This window comes from Vidua macroura, chromosome 11, assembly GCF_024509145.1.
Source record: "Vidua macroura isolate BioBank_ID:100142 chromosome 11, ASM2450914v1, whole genome shotgun sequence".
In the NCBI taxonomy this organism is placed as follows: Eukaryota; Metazoa; Chordata; class Aves; order Passeriformes; family Viduidae; genus Vidua; species Vidua macroura.
In genome coordinates this window covers 5,116,638-5,136,702 of record NC_071581.1, presented here as the reverse complement: position 1 = coordinate 5,136,702, position 20,065 = coordinate 5,116,638, and the positions used below count along the sequence as shown (strand labels likewise).

Here is a 20,065-nt window from a genome sequence, read left to right as displayed (position 1 = left end):
AAACATCAGTTTTTTGATTTAAAATATCCCCAAAGAAAAATTTAATTGTAAAGTTTCAAACACTCAGCCCCACATAAAATTATATTACTTACAATATTTTCCTTACTGTATTTATTATGCTGTCCAATGTGAATCTGAAATTTTTCCCATATCAATTGTACCAGCCCCTTACCACAGAAATGTCAGAGCTCAGCAATATCACCCGGATGGACAGGAGAACATCAACAGAAGGGTGACAGAAACCTCCCTCACATCACAACTGTGGGGATGGGGCTTCCTCCTGTAAGTCAAGGCCACATGAAGGTGGGGATCACGTGGCAGATTTGGGAGCGCACTGACGGTGGGTAGAAGAACCCATCTAATAAATTGAGATTATTTAATCACTCCCCTTCTAAATTCGGCTTACAAGAGCTCAGGAGAAACGGCAGTCTTAGATGTTGATGTGCAGCTGAGCCGGGCAAAATGCAGCAAACTGTTCACAGGGCTCTTCTCCTGGCCATGGGCTCTTGTCCTGAGAAGCCTAGAAGAACACAATAAAGGCATTTAAGGCTCAAGTGTTGTGTATCAATGAGAAAATAAGTGCCTGTGGCCAGAATAATTTTATTTTATTCTTAGGCTGGCAACACAGGGTAACATCCTGTCTGAAAAAATTGCACAAAGGATTTTATTGGACTAATCGGGGCCCCTGGTGAATAGACCTAATTGTTAAACTGCCATGGAAACATCACACAGTTCCAGGTGATTGATAACTTTTGCTATTTTCAAAACACAGAGAATGCAGAGAAGGAAATATTTAGATAACAAAGAATGCATAATCTGTCATACCTTTAAAGAATGTTGATCTTTTATGGAACTACTATTATCTCATCCTTTTATCCATAATCAACACAAAAAGCAAAGCAGAACTCATTTGCATTCTCCTCAGGCCTACTGCTTTTCCCTAAAACTGAAGGAAAAAATAGCTAGGACCTTTTATCATCCAGGACAAATAAAATAGCAAACAAGATGAAAGCAGAATTGCTAATGGGGGTTGCTGCACAGACATTACCAGGGTCAGTGTCCAGTGGAAATGCAGGAGCAGGATGTTAGGCAAACCCAGTGACAGCTCCTTTCACTGGCTCTGGATGACCCCACTGAAATGACTGCAGATTCCCACTGGTGGAGGAAACGGTTGGGAATCGGGATGGATGGAGTATTGTTACCTAAAGCCTTCTGGATCATGACTGTTGGGAAAAAATCTCATTGTCCAGAAAGCCCCCCTGTTTATTTGGGTCACAGCTGGCACACTGGAGCAGAGCAGTGGAGAGAAGGCTCTCACTCAGGATGAGAAATCCAGCACTGCTTGTGTGGAGGATTATGATCAGACTTATTGCTGATACAGTGAAGAAATATGGCCAGTGCAGTCTCTAATAGAAGCAGGTCTAGAGGGTGGTACCAGAAGTGGGTTTGGGTGGGAATGAAGAAGTTGGCAGAATGCACAGGCACAGAGCCCCCGTGGAGTTGCTTTGGGGTTTTACCTCCCTGTGTGACAATCTGAGAGCCTTTACTCACCCAACCCAAAGGGATTGTCCCCTGTGGTCAGGCTGGACCTGGACATAACCTGCAGGGGTCCCTGCCAAGGAGGGGATCCGCCCAGAATCTGCCTGCAACCTTGGGACACCAGTTTGTCGAGTTGGCCCAACCTCCACTAACATTTTATACCCTTTTGCAAGCTGCTGTGCACCAAAGTCAATTAGCACAGCTCCCCATCTCTGGAATATATTCATTATTTGAGCAATCAGAGAGTTCCTCCTGCAATTCCCACATGTGTTCTTATCTTAGGACAATTCATCCTATCAGAGACAATCCCAAGGGAGAGGGGGTGTGTTGAGGGGGGAGGTAGGAGGGACACACCTGATGACCCTCAGCATTGTCACACACATTGTGATGCCTTGAGAAGGCTGCCCTAGAACAGAGGCTGGACAGAGTTACAGAATAAAGGAGGGATTTGCTAAAAGGCCTCACTGGATCCACCTTGGGCAGCACAAGAGCCCAGCCAGGGCTACAGCCAAGGTGAGCCAAAAGGGTCACAGAATGGACGACCGCTCACAAGGTCTCTCGCTTTGATCAGTTCTGGCCCATCTGCATATTGGAGTTAATTGTCCAATTCCAGCTTTAGCCCATGAAGTCCCACCCTTCTTGTTTTTCTCTCCTCAGCCCACGTTGTTTATGCTCTTGGCCTGAGATTTGGATCATGTCCTTGGTCCCCAGCTAGAGAAGGAATTGTTTTGTCTGCCTACTTTGTGAAGAGAGCTCACCATCCCCTAATATGAAGCCCAGACCCGCACACTAAAACAGTACAGAACCTGAAAAATATAAAAGCTAAAACTTAAGGCATCATTTGTAGTGAAAAGGAGGAGTAGCAGACTTGTTACTGGGTTACAGACCATACTGGGTATCAAGAATTTGAGTGAGAAACCTGCAAGCTTTCTCCCAGTATCACCCAGAATGTGTTACTTCCTCCCACAAGACGCACCCTCCACTTTTCCCAAGACCCCCTGTGTTTTCTCCTCCCAGCCCAGCTGAGCACAGACAATCAGGCCATTTGCCCAAGACCTCCCCACGCTAGAGCAGCCCCTCCAGACCAGCAGGGCCTTGCCAGGAGTGCCAATGGACTCCAGAGTGGGCTCCCAGCAGGTGCCCCCCACCCAGGGATTCACTGCACTCCCACTGAGCACAGGGCAGGGCTCAGCTCAGCAGCACTGACATCCAGAATCCTCTCCTCCAGCCACAACTCCCTCTGGAATACCAACAACAAACCTGTGATGAGCACATTTATTCCCTAACTCCAGGACAGCACATTCCAGATTCAGGGCATGCTCAAATCACTACTTATCTGCTTAGATCTAGGAATACAAACATACCATTGAAATGTAAAATTTCTGAGCACAGGAACACCAGCTCGTGCCACATGATCTCCACTGAGATTGCTGGAGAGTGGAAAAAAAGCCAAATTCAAACTAATGTCAGAAGGAAATAATTTTAAACAGAGCAACCTTTATCTTCATTTCATCTCACTGATGTGATGGAAAAAGGCCTTTTATGAGGGAGGGATGAGTCTAAAGTTTTTGAAGGTTCATTTCAAAGGCTTTTTAACTGATTATCCAGAGCATCCCTTTGGTACAAAAAGCAAACCAGAGTAATTTTTTCATCTCTTGAGACTACCATCCCCATTTGGACTACTCAGAAATACCTTTCCCACACAGTCCTTCCTTTGCACTCAGAGGAACCTCTAAGGAGTGCAGGGACATGCAGACTAATTTGCAGACCCAAAAATATCCAGATTTTGAACTGAGAAATTCCAGACTGGTTAATTTAAAATATTCCTAAGGAAAGAGGCAGCTCACTTATCTGAATATTGAGAAATCATTAATTATTAGTTGGTCACACTGGTAAGACTCAGTGAGAGGTTCTTGTGCACTTCAGCTGAACAACATCCCAACTCTGATAACACAGAAATAGTAATCAAACAACAGAAACACAAAATCTGCTATTTTCTGTTACACTTTCTCTGTTCTGTTGGATTGTTCCAGCTCTTGTCTGCTTTAACACAAATAGGGAAGAAATCTCTCCTGGTCTTACAGGACATGCACAGGTTTTTGGTTAAGGTTCCTGCTTTATTACACTTTCTGTGGAGCCCTGTCCAGCTCCTTCAGTGTCTCAGTTTCAGGTATTTAATTTGTGCAAGGTGTCAAACAGCACTTTGTTACAGCTCTGAGGTGTTGTGCAGGTAACTAAAAAAAAGAAGATGCATCCAGCTACTACTCAATGGAAACTTATAAAAATGTACATCAGGGCGAAGAGTATTGCTCCCCTTCAATTCACTTTGACTCTTGATGGAACAAATCTCCAGGAAAAAATTGTTACAGGGCCTTGCAATGCTGGAGCCTCTAAAGCCTGGCTATTAATTAAACTATTAATGTGCTCTTTCTCTGCTTCAGTAGGGAGGTAAATAACCAGATTAGTGCTTGAGGAACCTCTTGTGAATAGCAGTGATTTTTTACCCTCCATTATTTTGTCTCACCAATCCAGTATCATTTGCTCCTTTTCCCCTTCCCTCCTACCATTCACTTATCTCAGGCAATACAAGAGCAAATTGTCCTTATTCTTTCTTTACTGCTGAGATGGACTTCAGAATTTATCCAGCCTGAATGTCACATTTTAATTTTTTTTTCTTCCAGAGACTTTATCATTTAAACCAAGTTTATCTTCTGCTCTCCTTGCACAGTTATCTGTTCACACAGTCCCAGTTCCTGAAAGGGACACTATTTTGGCACATAACATTTTCATTTAAATGATTGGTGTATTTTTAAAAATCATTTATCACCCAGGACTCAAACATAACACAAAACACCTGATGAACACACAGTTCATCTCAGTACCAAGGGGGTGATAAGTAAAAAGATAACTGACTAAATGGTATTTAGCTCAGGAAAGTACATCTGCCTTCTTGTCAGAAACCAGAGTAGAGATGGGAGAGGAGACTTGGCAGGAGAGTGAATTATTTTGTTTCTGGCCACGTGAAGGTTTGGCATGCAACACATTCCACAGGAACATCATCAGCAAAGCACACAGGCATCAGTCAGGAATATTTTTTGAGAGGATAGCACATAAAATGAGACATGCTCAGAGTAAAGGGTAATGAGGAATGGACCATTGTTCTGAAGTATCTGCTTGGGGACTATATAAATCCTCTTTATTGATCCATGTATTACAATGACAATTCCTACTCAAAAATTCAAGTTATTTATAGTCCCATAGATCTGCTTTAAGCTTAACACATATTTTTTTACAAAGCAAGATCTGAAAGTCCTTTTTCCTTAACTGTCAAGAGGGATTAATTTTGGAAGGGACTAGAAATTTTATTTCTAATCTTCACCTGCTGTGGCTCAGGTTCTAATGCCCTTCTTTATTTACACTTAGGACTGTGCTCTGTTTTACTGTGAGAGAGCAAAACTGTCCTGCTCTGGTCCCCTGAGTATCATTATCACTGCTAATAATGAAGGGATGGGACTATCATTGGGTTAAGAACGATTTATTGCTCAGATAAATATTTGTTTGAGAGGCTGTGAGATTTTAGAGGAGCAAGCAGTCGGCCATAGCTTAAAGCAGTTACAAGTTCTTTGTTACAAGATAATATATAACTTTCTGTAGTCTAATAGATAATTGTCACAAGGTGTATTTTGTTTTTCTAACTTATCACTTTTACTTACTTCTGCTGTACTGAGGATACTTTTGTCTAATAGGCTTCTGTCTCATGTACACATAGGCCTCTGTTATCACTTCTAAACTCTTTGTTACTCTGTATAACTACACCCTTACATTATAAATTCTTCACTATCTTATTAGTCCAGTTTTTCACTTATTTAAGGCATATTCTTACTCACAACTATAGAAATATAAGTTTATAATTTTTCTGCTTAATATCTGTCTATTGTATTTTTATATTAATCTAAGCTCCTTCCAAGGCTGTAAATCAAACTCTTCAATGTCTGTGGAAGTTTCTGTTTTTCTGATTCCTACCCTGAGGATACAGAAGAACCCTTTCTGATATAGCTGAACTTATTTAGGCTACATCTAACTAGAGAGTTCCAGGAATGCATCCCATGTCCATACGCAGACCCTGACACTGCTTTTCCTGGAAAGACATTCCAGCCTCACAGAGGGAAGGAAGCCACTACAAGGTTTGGAATCGCTTAGAGCTTGTACCAACAGGGAAGCAGGACTCAGGAGCTTTTTTCAAAATGCATTTTTCCTCTGACTTTAAGGAAAATAGGAGAGTATTCTTTGGCATCAGGACTCGGGGATGCTCAGTGCCTGCAGAGAGCTGTGCAGGGGATGCAATCCCCAGCTCAGTCAGTGCTGTCCACAGTGTGTACCAGAGTGAAGGATTCAGCTGCAATCAAATTCAGGCTTCAGCTTCTGAATTCAGGGAAAACTTGGAGTTATGCAGCTCTCTTTTAGCATCAATAATAAGATCATCAGGATTATTGTGGTTCTCTCCCTAATACACGTGAAAATCAGTGGTGATGCAGAAATCCATTTGTTCTATAAAACAGTCAATAAGAAAAAAAATTATTATGTTCTTTGTTGTGAAATTCTACCAAACTGAATGAAAATTATTTCTTCGCTTCTGAATTAGACCTGTCAGAGTGATTCATTCTTTTAAAAAAAGTCCACCTCACATATCATTCCTTCAGTTTGCAATAGACAAAGGATTTGTATAAATATCATCAAATCAGAGGGATAAAACACTGCAACATCAGAAAGAGCTCCTGTGAGATGTTTGATTCTCTTTCAGCCCTGGGTGAAAGGCAGTCTGAAACACAAAATTCTGTTTAAGGCATGGTCAGACTGTCAGCCATATATTATGGTTCACACCATGTGACTGTGATGATGATTCCTTTATATCAAGAAAAAACAAAGTTGTTTGTGATACAGTGAAGAAAATAACTTCAGTAGATATACAAATTTTCTAGGAGCTATCCCTCAAGACTAGAAATGCTTGGGAACTGTATAAACTGACCTATCAGTCCTTTTTTATAAAGGGTGAATGTCAGGGATTTAAATGCCCATGTTTGGAGAATCTTTTTCAAAATGTTGATAATTTGTCATTCTCTCTCATCCTACACACACATACTCATATTATACTCATATTTATGAGTATGTCGCATTTACAGTGTATTTTCAAGAAAAAAAATCAGGGTTTTTCTTCTTGTTTATGCTGCTTTCTGCTTTGCTACTCATCCCACAGATCACTACATTCCCAATCTGATTTGAGGCTTACTGCATAGACACAAAAACCAATTATACTCAGCCCCAGACTGCAGCACAGAGATTGGATTACAAGTGGCACCTTATGTTTTAGCTGTTCACTCCCTTTCAGCTCCTGTACATTATTTGCATTTTCATCAGCTGCCTGGTACAACTCTGAGCATTTCCAGCTTGCACTGCACAGCAGAGTTGTGAAGCCACTGGGTGCAGGCAGGAAAGTTCCAGTGATGTATGAGACTGCCAGAGGAACGGCAAGAGCTGCAAGTTTGAAACTTATTCTCTGTGCTCATGTCCTCAGAGAAAATCACTGCAGAGCACAGGGCCATATTTTGTGGGCTTAAGTGTTAATTAAGTGTGGAATAGATCTCACTCTGGTTCCCTGCACAGGGGAAGTTTCTACCCTTTGAGGCAGGTGAACTACTCACAGCAATAATTTATTTTACTTTTTCTTTTTTCAGCTGTAGCCGTTTTTCCTCATTAGCTCCTCATCACTTCTAGAAACTTGTTTGAATGTTTTATGTGTAACACCCAGTGCATTGAACACAATATTTTATCAGCACTTCAAAAATTTGAATTCCAGCTTTTAAGGGAAATTCTTTTAGTAAATATGAAAATTGTTGGCACACACTTACCTGAGCAGGACTCAGGATAGACCAGGATGCATTGAATTGTACCTGACTTCATGCCTTGCTGAGTTCTCCGTGCTTCACTTACCATCTAAAAGCAATCAGAAACACCAAACAGAAATAGAGAAATTACCCCTCACACCTGCACCTGGCATGGGGTGGGACCAGGCCTCTCACTGCCTTACCCAGCTTCTAACAAATCAATGCATCCAAGTTCTCCATGAGGACTACAGTTCCCAAAATTCCTCACCAAAAACTGAATTGGTATCAGACCATCAAATTCCATGATGAAATGAACACTTGCAGCAATAATGTGCCTTCTCTTCATACAAATTATTTTCCTAGGACTGACAGTATTTGACTGGCATTTGTTGCCAGAAAAAAATCCATAAAATACACTGAAAATATGACTGGAAATGAAAATTAAAACTAGACAGAATCATTCTGAAAATTTAGAAAAATATATCTTTCTTTTTGTATTTTGAATGTTTTTTCTTTCTCTTTGCAACTGTAAGTTGGTTTTGGTAATAAAAGTTTTCAATCAATATGTGCTCGTTTGCCCATCACTAAGCATAAGGGGAAATAAATTCTCAAAATTACTAGATTCTGTTTGTGTCACATTAGGATTGCAAAAAACCCCACTCACCTAATCCTTTCATACATTTTTAAGTGATAAAATATTTTCAGAAACAGAAGCTGTGGGAAAACTTGAGAAATAGTTATTAAGGCAATCACAGGTTTGTAAGATAACACTTTTCCTCCCTCTCTGATATTAGCAGACTGCCTGAAAGGACAGAATCTTACTAGATTATGATTTAAAAAGCTCTCAAATGAATTGCCACGTGGACAAGAGCAGACACAATACTAAATTTAATTAATTAATTAAGCCAGAGCATTCATGAGGATGGGACAGAAAGAAGAGAGTAATGGAGACTTCTGCTTAAATCAAACATTGGACTGGGTCTGTATAATCATGGGCTGATAATTCCCTGATTTTTAGTGGTTTTTTTTTTTTTTTTTTTTTTGTAAATTATGAAAACAGAAGCAGCAGACATTTATGGCAGTCTAAATAAAGCCCCTTTGTCATCTACTGTTACTTTTATTTATGGAAGAAGAATTATATGGAACAAAATGAATGGCTGCTGTTTCATGTGATATAAGAGGGTTGGGAAATATCCATTAAATCCCTACAGCATTTGCTGATTCATACTTGATCTTTTTTTGCAAGGATTAATTGTATCTCCTGCTCCATGTTGCAATGACATTTTACCCAACCTGCCTTTATTTGCTGCAACAGATTCTGGGTGGCCACAGCCAGCTCACACCTGGCACTGCAGGAAGTGGCAGTGAAATCTTGGGACAAGGACCAGAAGGATCACCTGTGCCTCTGGAGGTGACAGGCTCTTGGCCACCTTCCCCAGCCTGCCCTGGCACAGACTGGGACAAAGCCCTGCAGAATCACCCCGGGCTTGAGAGCTGCACTGGGCTGTGGGAAGGAGGAGGTCACACAAATTGCCAAAATAATCTGGAGTTTAACTCTAACCAGCTGCCCTGTCTCACACCTGAGACACTTGGAATTCAGCTCTGAATCCTACTTGTTCATGTGATTTTAAGTAAAACACCCTGTTTCTGTATTCCTGGCTTAAAGTCGTGATATTCTTCTTTTATAAAATATGGGAAATATTCCTCAGCAATGTCTAAAGTGGTAATCCCTTGCATATAAAACTCCCAGCACTGGTATATCAGTATCTGAAAATGAGTCCAAAAGCAATCCCATCTGTGGCAGGAAATGTGGAAGTGGAGTTTATTTTAAAGGTGATTCAATTGGCTTTGTTGCTCCCAATCATATAAATAATATTTTAGTTAAAAAAATGCACATCTTTTGTTTTCATATTCATTGGTAAAACTGCCAGCTTGTGAAATTTGGCAGAATGAACTGTGTCAGTGTTGCCATCAGGGAACATTGCACTAACAAAGGAAGAAATGACAAAAAGGCCCCCCAACCACAAGACCTGTTTTATAATTCAAAAGCAAGCTGTTATGAAAGGCAGGGAAATGACTTTTTTTTGCTGTAAATATTTTGAAGGTAAAAAAATCAAGGCTGGGCTTGGGCAACCCAAAGACCCAAGATACAAAATGAGAACCCAGTCCAGATTCACCCATCATTTTGCCACCACCAGTTACCAGTGCTGCTTTTCTGGCTGTTTCTTCCAGACTTCACAAATCAGCCCCATGGAACAAGTCTCTCTTTAGATTGGATGAGCATCTCTGGCAGTGTCCAAGCCAGGCTGGACAGGGCTTGGAGCACCCTGGGATAGAGAAGGGTGTCCCTGCCCATGGCAGGGGGTGGAAAATTAATGATTTTTTTGGGTCCTTTCCAATCTCACCCATTCCATGAATCTACACAAAATAGTTGGCCTGGGACCTCCTGATGAGCAGGAATTTGAGCTGTTAGTATTCGATTTAATTTGTATTTTGTGAGTGTCCAGGAAAATATCAGGGGAAGGTACTACTGCCCCCATACTAGAAATGCTTTCTCCAATCATGGAATAAAACAGGCAACCTCTACTCATCCCTTCACTCTGCCTGTGGTCTCACAAACCTTCCTCAAACTGGCACCAGAAACGGTGGCAGGTGAAAAAAGGGAATTTTGCAAGTTGTTCCATAGCCCCTCTGAAGAGAAGGCTGAGATTTTCATGCTGTTGATTTCAGTGGTTTAATGTTTGCAATGTGGGGGGGTAGGAAGAACAAAAAAAGAAGAGATAGTTGTGTTGCAATGCTAATGAGCACATTTACAAGGCTCTGCCAGCAACGCTGAGCTTCAGCTTGCTTTTATTAGCCATTTTGGAAGATGTCTTAGTTGCAGTTGCACAAAAAGCATTGTCAGGACTTTTATATTTTCTCATTTTGAATACTGTGACATTAGTTGGAGAGGGTCTGGTTCTGCAGCACATAAGCCAGTATCAGTATTGTATAATACAGCAGCTAGACTCATTTTGCAGTGTGATTACAAAACCCATCACTGTGAATTATACAGCAAGTTAAATTGGTTTCCACCTTCTGCAAAGCCAGAATATTATCTTGCACAAATAGTATACAAATGCAGAAATAATACAAGTCCAACTTATCTGAATGATAGAGCACAGAAAGCTTTCATTGCTCACTCCATCAGTACTTTCTATTTTCTGCTAATGACACGTGCTGTAGTCTGAAAGCAAACTCTAATAACAGTGAATGCTCTCACTTTTTACTTTTTACATTTTTATTTTTACTAAGCTTCAATTTACTAGAGCATCCTGCTGCTGCTAAAAACTTTCCAAGTCTGAAAAATAATTTTTCGAGCAACATTTTTACACAGAATCCCAGAAATGGCCCAGTTTGGAAGGGGGCTTAGAGCTCATCCAACCCCACCCCTGCCACGGCAGGGACACCTCCCACTGTCCCAGGCTGCTCCCAGCCCCAGTGTCCAGCCTGGCCTTGGGCACTGCCAGGGATCCAGGGGCAGCCCCAGCTGCTCTGGGCACCCTGTGCCAGGGCCTGCCCACCCTGCCAGGGAACAATTCCTAATTCCCAAGATCCATCCAGCCCTGCCCTCTGGCACTGGGAGCCATTCCCTGGGTCCTGGCACTGCAGTCCTGATGAACTTTTGATGAACTTCCCACTTCTCTTGATCAGAAGAACTTGTGAATGTCTGCCACTAATGAACATTTTTTTTTCTATTATTTATGTTTTTCTATTAATTAAAAAGCACCATCATTAGCTTCAGATTTTTCAGCATAATTTAAATACTGGATGAGTACTTAAATTCGTATGAGTAACTCAGACTGTTCAGTCTTCCCTATAGAAGGAAAGGAGCTTGGTGAATCTCACTGTCCTGGGTGAGCTGCATTTTCTAGTCTCTGAACACTGACCAGCTGAAAAAGACCTACACAGTCTTAATGAACTTCCTGACATTATACTCCCAGTATTCCAGCTCAGGATAGATGTGGTGAAGAGAGGAGCAGGCAAAGGAGGAGAAACAGCCAAACAGCTCCACCAGACTGAAAGTATATCCCAAGAAAGCCAGATACAGGAAAAGTGCCAAAAATTCCTCCTGCTAGACAGAGCTTGGAGAAGCTTTCTAAACCCATTTATCCAGTTCTAGAATCCTATGACCATGCAAGCTGTTAAAAAAATTGCCACACACATTTGTAGGTAGATGCAACTGCATGGATGTAGTAGAGCTGATTTATTTTTCTCTTTCTATTAAAATCAGCAGCTCCATCTCTAGCAGAGCTGTACAAATAGAGTTATTCCAAGCAGACTATTTTGCAGACATCCTGTCTGCTCTCCAGACTGAGAATTGTCACTGCTGTGCTGCCACAGAGCTGATGGGATTTGGAGTTGCCATAGTGTTAAATGTTTCTCCTGTGATCAGCAACTGCTGATTTAAATGAAAGTCTTGAGCCATTTTCTCTCCTCTGTATTTCACAGTCATTTCAAAGTCATCATAGACAAAAAGGTGTAATGATAACAGGTAAAAAATGTATTTAAATGAGCTTGCTGTGATCTGATTTCAAGGTCAGAGCACACAAACAGCCTCTGCTTTCAGCTGCTGTAAAGGACAGGACACACTGAGGACCTCCAGCCATCCGAGTTATATTTAATAAACATGTACACACATTTCCTTCACAGTGCTTTTGTGTTGAAATGCCTGAGCTGAATTTTGTGTCCTTACAATGTGTGCAGAATTCCAGCTCTCATGGGTGCCATGATTTACTTCAGTGGTTGTGACAAACGATGTGAGGCACAGCCAGATGAAGGCAGGCCAGGATCAATGGGTCTCTAAGGCACTTGGCACTTGTAAAAGATTTTGAGTATTTACTTCTCAAATTTATCAGTATTAATAATTCTAATTTAATGCATTTTCCTTGTCACTTGCAATGAGTCAGTTGCTAATTAAATGTTGTTGAAAAAGATGAATTACACGTTTACATGCTTAAAAAGAGTGTCGCTAATATATCTAAATCTAGATGTGAAATGTAGAACAGTATGATCTACATACTGTTGTTACCCAAAATAATTCTATGCTGAGTTAATTATCAAAAAAGAAGTACTGGAAAACTGAATGATTGCCATTTAACCCTCTAACATGTATTGGTATAAATTTTATATTCAGATTACATGGAATTAGTTTGCAGAATTAATCATTTCACTTCAGTGGGGAGGCAATGACACAAGAAACAGCACATCTCTATTGACAGGTCAGAAATTCATTAATTCTTTTTCTCCCCTTTGCATTGTAGCCATTCCTGTTTAAAAGCTGTAGAAATGCCCAATTTCGAGCTCTGCCCAGCAGTAGTGACTCCCATCTCTTTTTGACTGACAATGATGAGATTCCTGTCATGCTTTGCCTCTCCTACAGGGCCAGTGATGGGATTTTTTCCTGGAAATCTTATTACTGAATGCACTGTCGTGGTCTCAGATGGAACTTTCAATCAGAAAGGCAATCAGAAGGTTTTCCATTTGTGAGTTTTCCTACAGGAGAGCTCTGCTAAACTCTCCAGTGTAGCCTCTCACTCACAGAGTGCCTTGCCCTGAACGCTGAGGTGGCCCCAGCCAATGCCACGATCCATGTTCACAGCACCTTCCCTGGCTCCCAGCACTGGGATGTACCCAGAAACTGGCTCAGGTCCCAATCCCTTTCCTGTTTAAGCTGGTGTTGGATCTGCCATGGCAGCTCAGAACAGCCTGGCACCCAGAGCAAGTGATGAGTAAGAGTGTGTTTGGTTTTTCTTGTAGTGAGTTACAGAAATAAGTTTGGTTTCATTGAAATCTCCAGGATATCTCCTTTCCTACCCTTAGAAGACTTCACTGTTTAGATCAGTGTTTTGCCAAAAGTTTTAGATTTAATTATTCAAAAGCATTTTTGTTTTACTGCAGTGTAACTTAAATCTATTGGGTACTTAATGAATTTCAATAAAATCTCTATAATATATATCAAGGTGGTATTAATGTATTAATTGCCTACAGACTACAGTCATTAAACCAAGTCACACTGCAGCTAAAGCAAAGTCTGTGTTACCATCTGAAATACAGGCAAAACTGGGGGTGATGTGTTAAGAATTCTTTGTTTGCAGAATAAGTGTTATTGAGGAACTTTAAGTCAGTGGGTTGTTTTAATCAGGAATGCTTAAACAAAAATCATGTGAGGTTATTTTTCAGCATGGTGCAGTGAATCAGACACTCATAACTCCTGTGCTACCATCACTGTCAAAATTCTGCAATCACTGTCAAAAATGGTTTCAAATATTCTCCTTTTTTCTTTTTCTTTTTTTTTATTTTGTCTGTATTCAACTAATAAATAAATTATTTTGAAGAAACTACATTCCTCAAAAAACTATGTAGTTATTCTGGCAGATTCATTTCTGCAGTGCCCAGGTAAACCTGAAAGAAAAGCAATAACAAGAAAAGTATTTATAAAAATATATTTCACAAAGTAGGAAACAATACAGGAGTTTCTCTGAATACAATACATGGAGTAAATAAACAAATGATAATATAGCTTCAAAACAAAGTAGAAAATTAAAATGATTTGCATGTAATACGTAGTTTTCTTATACAATTGCTACTTCTAAATGGCAAGTTTGCATTACAAATTGAGTATGCTTGCAGCTTCTAGTGTTCTTTCTCTGTGTGCAAGAGCCCTGGTGCATCACTATGAATATTATAGAAAAAAATGCTAATAACAGAAGCAGTAAAATTATGTACACACTGGTTCCTGCTCTAATACAGTGGAGAACTATAAGCATGGTTTTTTTACTGTACTGTGTTATGTGTGGATTTCTAAAAGTCTATAGTTTAAATATTCACATGAACCAGTTTACTTCCAGCTGTTTGTGCTTGTATTAAAAACACCAGGTACTAGATTTATGAAGAAGATATAAAACTGTCAAAAGTTTTCTCTGGCAATGTTTAATTCCTGCCAGCATTCTCTTAAAATTCAGCTACTGCAAATGGACAGGGAACTGCTTTAACCTGCAACAATTTGTCATTTTTCTTTTCAAAATGTACATGTATGAAACATTCATTATACATAGAAAAAAAAATCTAACTGATATAATTTAGTTTTCTTCATAATCTTACACTATAGATTATTAGTCAATAAATAAAAGCAGTAATGGACATCAATAAAATATTTATTTCAAAGATTAAACAAATAAATTCGATCTTTAGCAATAAAATCAGCAATTCTTTCATTTATGTAAGTCCATCCCATTTCACAGTTTTTTCTTTCAGAAGACGAAGCACAGGGTTGATCCTTCTTCTAGAAAAAAAGATCCTTTTGTGAAGCAAGATTTTGCAGCCCTGCCTTTGAATCTCTACACATTAGCATTTATTACCCATCACTGGAATGGATTAAGAACATGTGAATATTTTAAGGCTTGACACAATATTTAAAGATGATACTCAGTCTGTGGTTGCGTGGCCAACAATTACTGTATGTACAATGGATGGTCACTGCACAGTAGGAGCCAGTAGGAATTGGCAATGCTATTTCTGCTCAGCATTGCTAAGAAGACCAAGATATTGCTTTGAACATTTCTGTGGCGGGATCTTTGTTGGCAATGCAGAAACAAACCTTTAGCTTTACACATACTGGGCAGGAGCTACTGTTCAACAGTAAATCCCTGCAAGTCCATTTCCTAAGAGAGCACCAATTTCTTTTTTGTTCTTTTCAATTCACTGAAGATAATCAAAGATCCAAATCTCCATCTTCAGAGTGGTCAAGTGAATATCAAATATCCAAAGACTTCTAGACACTCCACATACTTTACTTCACACTCCACAAGACTTAACCTCCTAACATATACTTTTTTTTTTTTTTGGTTCAACATTACAATGTAGTTGATTTTATAGATGACTGGCGCTAAACTTGCCTCTAAAACAAAAAGCCACATTAGTTTTAACTAACAGCAGTGGCCCTAGAATATTACATGATCATTAAGTCAAGAGGGAAAAAGTTTGTAATCCACTGTCAAGTTTCTTTGTCACTTTCTCCGACTGAGTAAAGTTCTCCGAGTCTTTTAAAGCGAGGACCCCATTCACTGAGGTAGTCAAAATTCTGGTCTGAGTCTGATGTGGAGGACTCCAAGGAGCTAAGGGAACCGGCCGCTGACCCCTTTCCTTCATAGCCATAAATCTGGATAGAGTCATATGGCGGAGCTGTGGGGTCATTATCAGCTTCATGAAGCCTTACATTAATAAATTCGTCAACATCAACACCATTAGGAACAGGTGCAAGACCCTGCCTGGGCATAAATTGAAGATCAGGCTTAATATCCTTACGAGGCAAAAATCCATTAATTCCATCTGGATTTTGCAAAGTCGCAATGTCAAAAGCTTCTGTGTCTTCCTCTCCACCTCCTTCGTCGTCGTAGCGAATGATATTTTCCCTCACATCTTCATCATCTTTGATGATCAGAGGCTCATTCTTATGTCTTCTTAGTGTCACAAACAGCACCACAATGACTGCAAAGAGAGCACCACAAGCTGATTAGGCAAAACATTTCCAAACCAAACACCACATGGTGAGTGCAGCTGGGGAAGGTGAGAGGCTGCTTTTTGTGGGATTGGGAGTAATAAGGGTGAAAAGCTGAAAGACCTATTCACATGAAGGAAATTGGATCAGAAGCTCTGATTAGTCATCTAGTCTTTGATTATCAGCTCATATTTACATCTGAAGCTCAATTTTATAGAAGCAATAAGATTTCCCATACTCCTAATTTCAAGCCTCGACTTTTCCCTTTGGAAGTGAAGTCAGGCTATCATTATTCACATAGTCTATAATGATCTACATTAGGGATAGTGCTTTCAAAAATTAGAGGGTGTTTTTCTGAAAACATAGCCCTAATGGGAGAATGAAATCAGTGCTTTTTCTACCTGTTGCAAGACACTGCTATTATATAACTAAAAGAGAGTGAGAAAATAAATGAGACAGAAAGAGCTCAGCTCAATTTCAGAATCATGAACAGATGCATAAAAAATTCTAGATGGGTTATGCTTGGTTTTGCAGTTTAATGCTTAAACCTCAGTTACTGATGTAAATCTCAGTCACAAAGTGAAGCTGCAAAGTGCAGGAATAGGACTCTCATTGTTCTCTCCCTCACTTGCTTGATGTTGTACACAAATGTTGTATGTTTTATTAAAATATACCACAGTGCTTATCTTGTAAAGCTTTAGTGTCTCTTGTGCCATTACAATCCAGAATAAACTCCTAATAGAAATATACAAATATAAATATATATAAAATAGAAAGAAATAAAGCTATAAGAAGGCATCCAAAGGAGGGAGCCCAGGCTGGGGAAGGGCCTGCAGGGGCCACCCGAGGAGAGGCTGAGGGCACTGGGCTGGGTCAGCTGCAGCAGAGGGGCTGCAGGGGCAGCTCTGAGCTCTGCTCTGGGCCAGGGACAGCACCCAGGGAGTGGCTGGAGCTGGGCAGAGCAGGGTCAAGCTGGACATCAGGGGAAGGTTCTGCTTCCCCAGAGGGTGCTGGCACTGCCCAGGCTCCCCAGGGAATGGGCACGGCCCCGAGGCTGCCGGAGCTCCAGGAGTGTTTGGACACCAGGGATGCACAGGAGGGATTGTTGGGGGGTCTGGGCAGGGACAGGGGCTGGGTCAATGATCCCTGTGGGTCCCTTCCAGCTCAGGACATTCTATGATTCCACAATTCATACAAGTCTTTGAATATACAATAGATCCATTTTCTATCAGGTGTAGTCCACACTGTGTTCACCTTGCTGCTCAACACCCCGATGTGATTTTCAGTTTCCCATTCCACACCTGTTTATTCTGTAACTCGTGTGTGTGACTACTTCAGAGCAGGACTTTGCTCCCTCTGCTTCTGTCCAGCCCTCAGCACATGAGGGATTGAGTGCTGCCAGCACTGTCAGTGCTGCTGCACGTTGTGTCGGACTGGACCGTCCCTCCTCCTCTCTGACGGCCACACCTCCTCCGAGCCCGCAGGCCCAGGGGATTTGCGAAGGTGATGCAGGCCGTGCCAGAGCACCCACCGAGCAGCAGGATGATGCAGGCCAGGATGGCGATGAGGGCGCCCATGCTGAGCCCGATGGGCAGCACGTAGGCCTCGGCGTTGCAGGACTGCACGGTGCCGTCGCTGCTGCAGCCGCACACGCGGATGGTCAGCGTGCCCGTGCTGCTCATGGGCGGCGTGCCGCTGTCGCTGATGACGATGGGCAGCAGGTACACCTCCTGCTTCTGCCGGCTGAAGCCGCTGTGCTTGGCCAGGATGCTCAGCGTGTTATCTGCAAGGCAAAAGCTCAAGATGCGTCAAGGGAAATTTAGGTTGGAAACTAGGAAAACGTTTTTCACAGAAAGAGTGATAAAGTTCTGGAATGGCTGCCCGGGGAGGTGGTGGAGTCCCCATCCCTGGATGTGTTTAACAAAGCCTGGGTGTGGCACTGGGTGCCAGGGTTTAGTTGAGGTGTTGGGGCTGGGTTGGACTCGATGTTCTTGAAGGTCTCGCCCAACCCAGTGATTCTGTGAAATCTGTGAAAATGGCAGCGTCTCAGCTCTTCCTCAGTGCCTTCAGGAGCCTCAGTGCAAACATTCCATGATCTCCTCGTGTCAGCAGCACGTGGCACGGAAATGCCTCCCCTTTCTGTCCAGCTGCCTCAAGAAGTGCAATATATGCATTTCCTTGTGTGATAAGAAGATCATGATCCCTTATTTCTCCTCTGCATACAGCGCTACAGATATATTCCAATCCTGATTCACCACTTTTTTTCAAGTCACACAGTCATAAAAATCCAGCCAGTAAAACAAGAGAGAAACGAAATGTTAAAGAAACCCAGACTTAAAGCATATTCACCAATTAACACAAATCTTCCTTGCCTTACAACCACAAACTACACAATTTCTTCTGCTATAAAAGATTTTTCCTTTTTATATAAAGACAAAAGAAAAGCTAAATGCATTCAAAGTAGTGGGGCTAATTTTAAGAGATCTAAATATTTATTTGACCTCAATGAAGACAAGAGAGCAAACCAGGCTTTATCTCCCATGGAGGCAGACAAGAAATGAGTCTAGGACATCTTACCTCTGCACACATATGTAGAAAGTTAATTTTAGAAATATAAAGAGGCATCTGACTGCATGGCATCCTACACAGCCATACAGTTACACAGTGAAATCTCTAAGAGTTACTCAGTTCTCAGTTCACCAAATGAATACAAGTTGATTTTTCATAGGGTAATCATACAGATTTTAATTTGCATAGTTATAAAAATTACAGATTCTAGACAGTTATAAACACACACATAGCAGATATCAATAATCTTGTATGTGTCATAGTGCTCAGGTATAAACCATGATTAGTGGCATGTCAAATCGGCAGAAAATTCTGATTTCTTTATATACTTAAACATTCTCTAACTTTTAACTGCTTTATTCTGTGGAATAAAATAATAATTCAATATTAGGAATTATAATAACAGTGCATGTTGACTTCCACTAGTGGGCTGTTTGTATTTTCTTTAATAAAAAGATTCAGAGGCACAGAGAAGAGGAATGTATGTGTTTGTGTGTGAGTCTTGCCGGGGGATCCAATGACAATTTAAAAATAAAGCTGCACATCTTGTTTGGAAGAAGGAGTTGAGGTTCATTTTCCTGATGCATCATGAACAAAAGAAAGCCTCCTGATATTTTATGCTCTAAAATGGACACATGCAATGCTAAATGTCATTCCATGGAAGGAAAGAAAACACTAGGAGTGCTCATATGACAATAGGCTTCTCCTGAAGATCAGGTCCCTTCCCACACAAACATTCTGTGATTCTATAATATTCTATTAGAGAATCACCTACCAATCACATTTACTTGGCCTAGAGAGGTTCTTACTATAATTTATATTGCAGATGATGTAACCATTTCAGCATTTTTCATAAATTCAGATTATGCAACACGTGAAGGTCAATCTAAAAATTAACTCCTTCATAAAGCAGAATAAATATGGTCACTTTGCAGAACAAAAAGTATTCCTAATAAATTTTTTTCCCCCCCACAGGAATCCTGAGGTTTTATCTATTCCAGTTGGAAACAGTCACATCAAAACTGATGGCACCCTGGAGCTAAATAAATAGTCTAGTTCTTCCTTGTGCCCTTTTTAAAATGAAAGGAAGCATATGTGTTTACTGAAGACAAATTTCAGGTATAAGCTCTTAAGAATTCTGACAACTCAAATAGGACCAAAGTCCCTGATGACACCCAGTGTCACATGTGCCAGTGTGCTGCAGTGGAAAAGTCACGTGTGTTTGAAGGCAATAATTAACACACATTTGGAAGTGAACAAACCCTGCACTTCTCCTTGCTTGGGTGTGCCAGAGGTGTTAACACACGTGTGCAAGTTAAACCACTTCCTTGTTCTCTGCAGGAAAAAAAGGGAAAAGTTATGCTGGGAAAATAGTCTTGTAGCTCAGTTTCCCTGAATATGGGTGTGTGGAGCTTTACCAAAGAAAGAGTGACTACGTGATGTGCAAAAGTTCTTTTTTTTGATCTGATAGCCTTCTTTTCTCCCTCAGCACCCCTCCTTGTTTTGAAATACTGGAAGACAAATTCATCTATCTGCT

General features: G+C 40.8%; 1 protein-coding gene across 1 annotated transcript in view; it reads right to left on the bottom strand.

Annotated features, from left to right (window-relative positions):
- Positions 1–13,892: 13,892 nt before the first annotated feature.
- Positions 13,893–20,065, bottom strand: part of CDH8 (cadherin 8) — a 139,642-nt gene continuing 133,469 nt past the window's right edge. Inside the window, exons 10-11 of the mRNA XM_053987768.1 lie at positions 17,492–17,743; positions 13,893–15,950 (exon numbers count right to left, since the gene is read on the bottom strand). Coding sequence (XP_053843743.1) covers positions 15,457–15,950; positions 17,492–17,743 — 746 coding nt within the window. The 3' untranslated portion in view covers positions 13,893–15,456. The remainder of the gene's footprint in view (positions 15,951–17,491; positions 17,744–20,065) is intronic.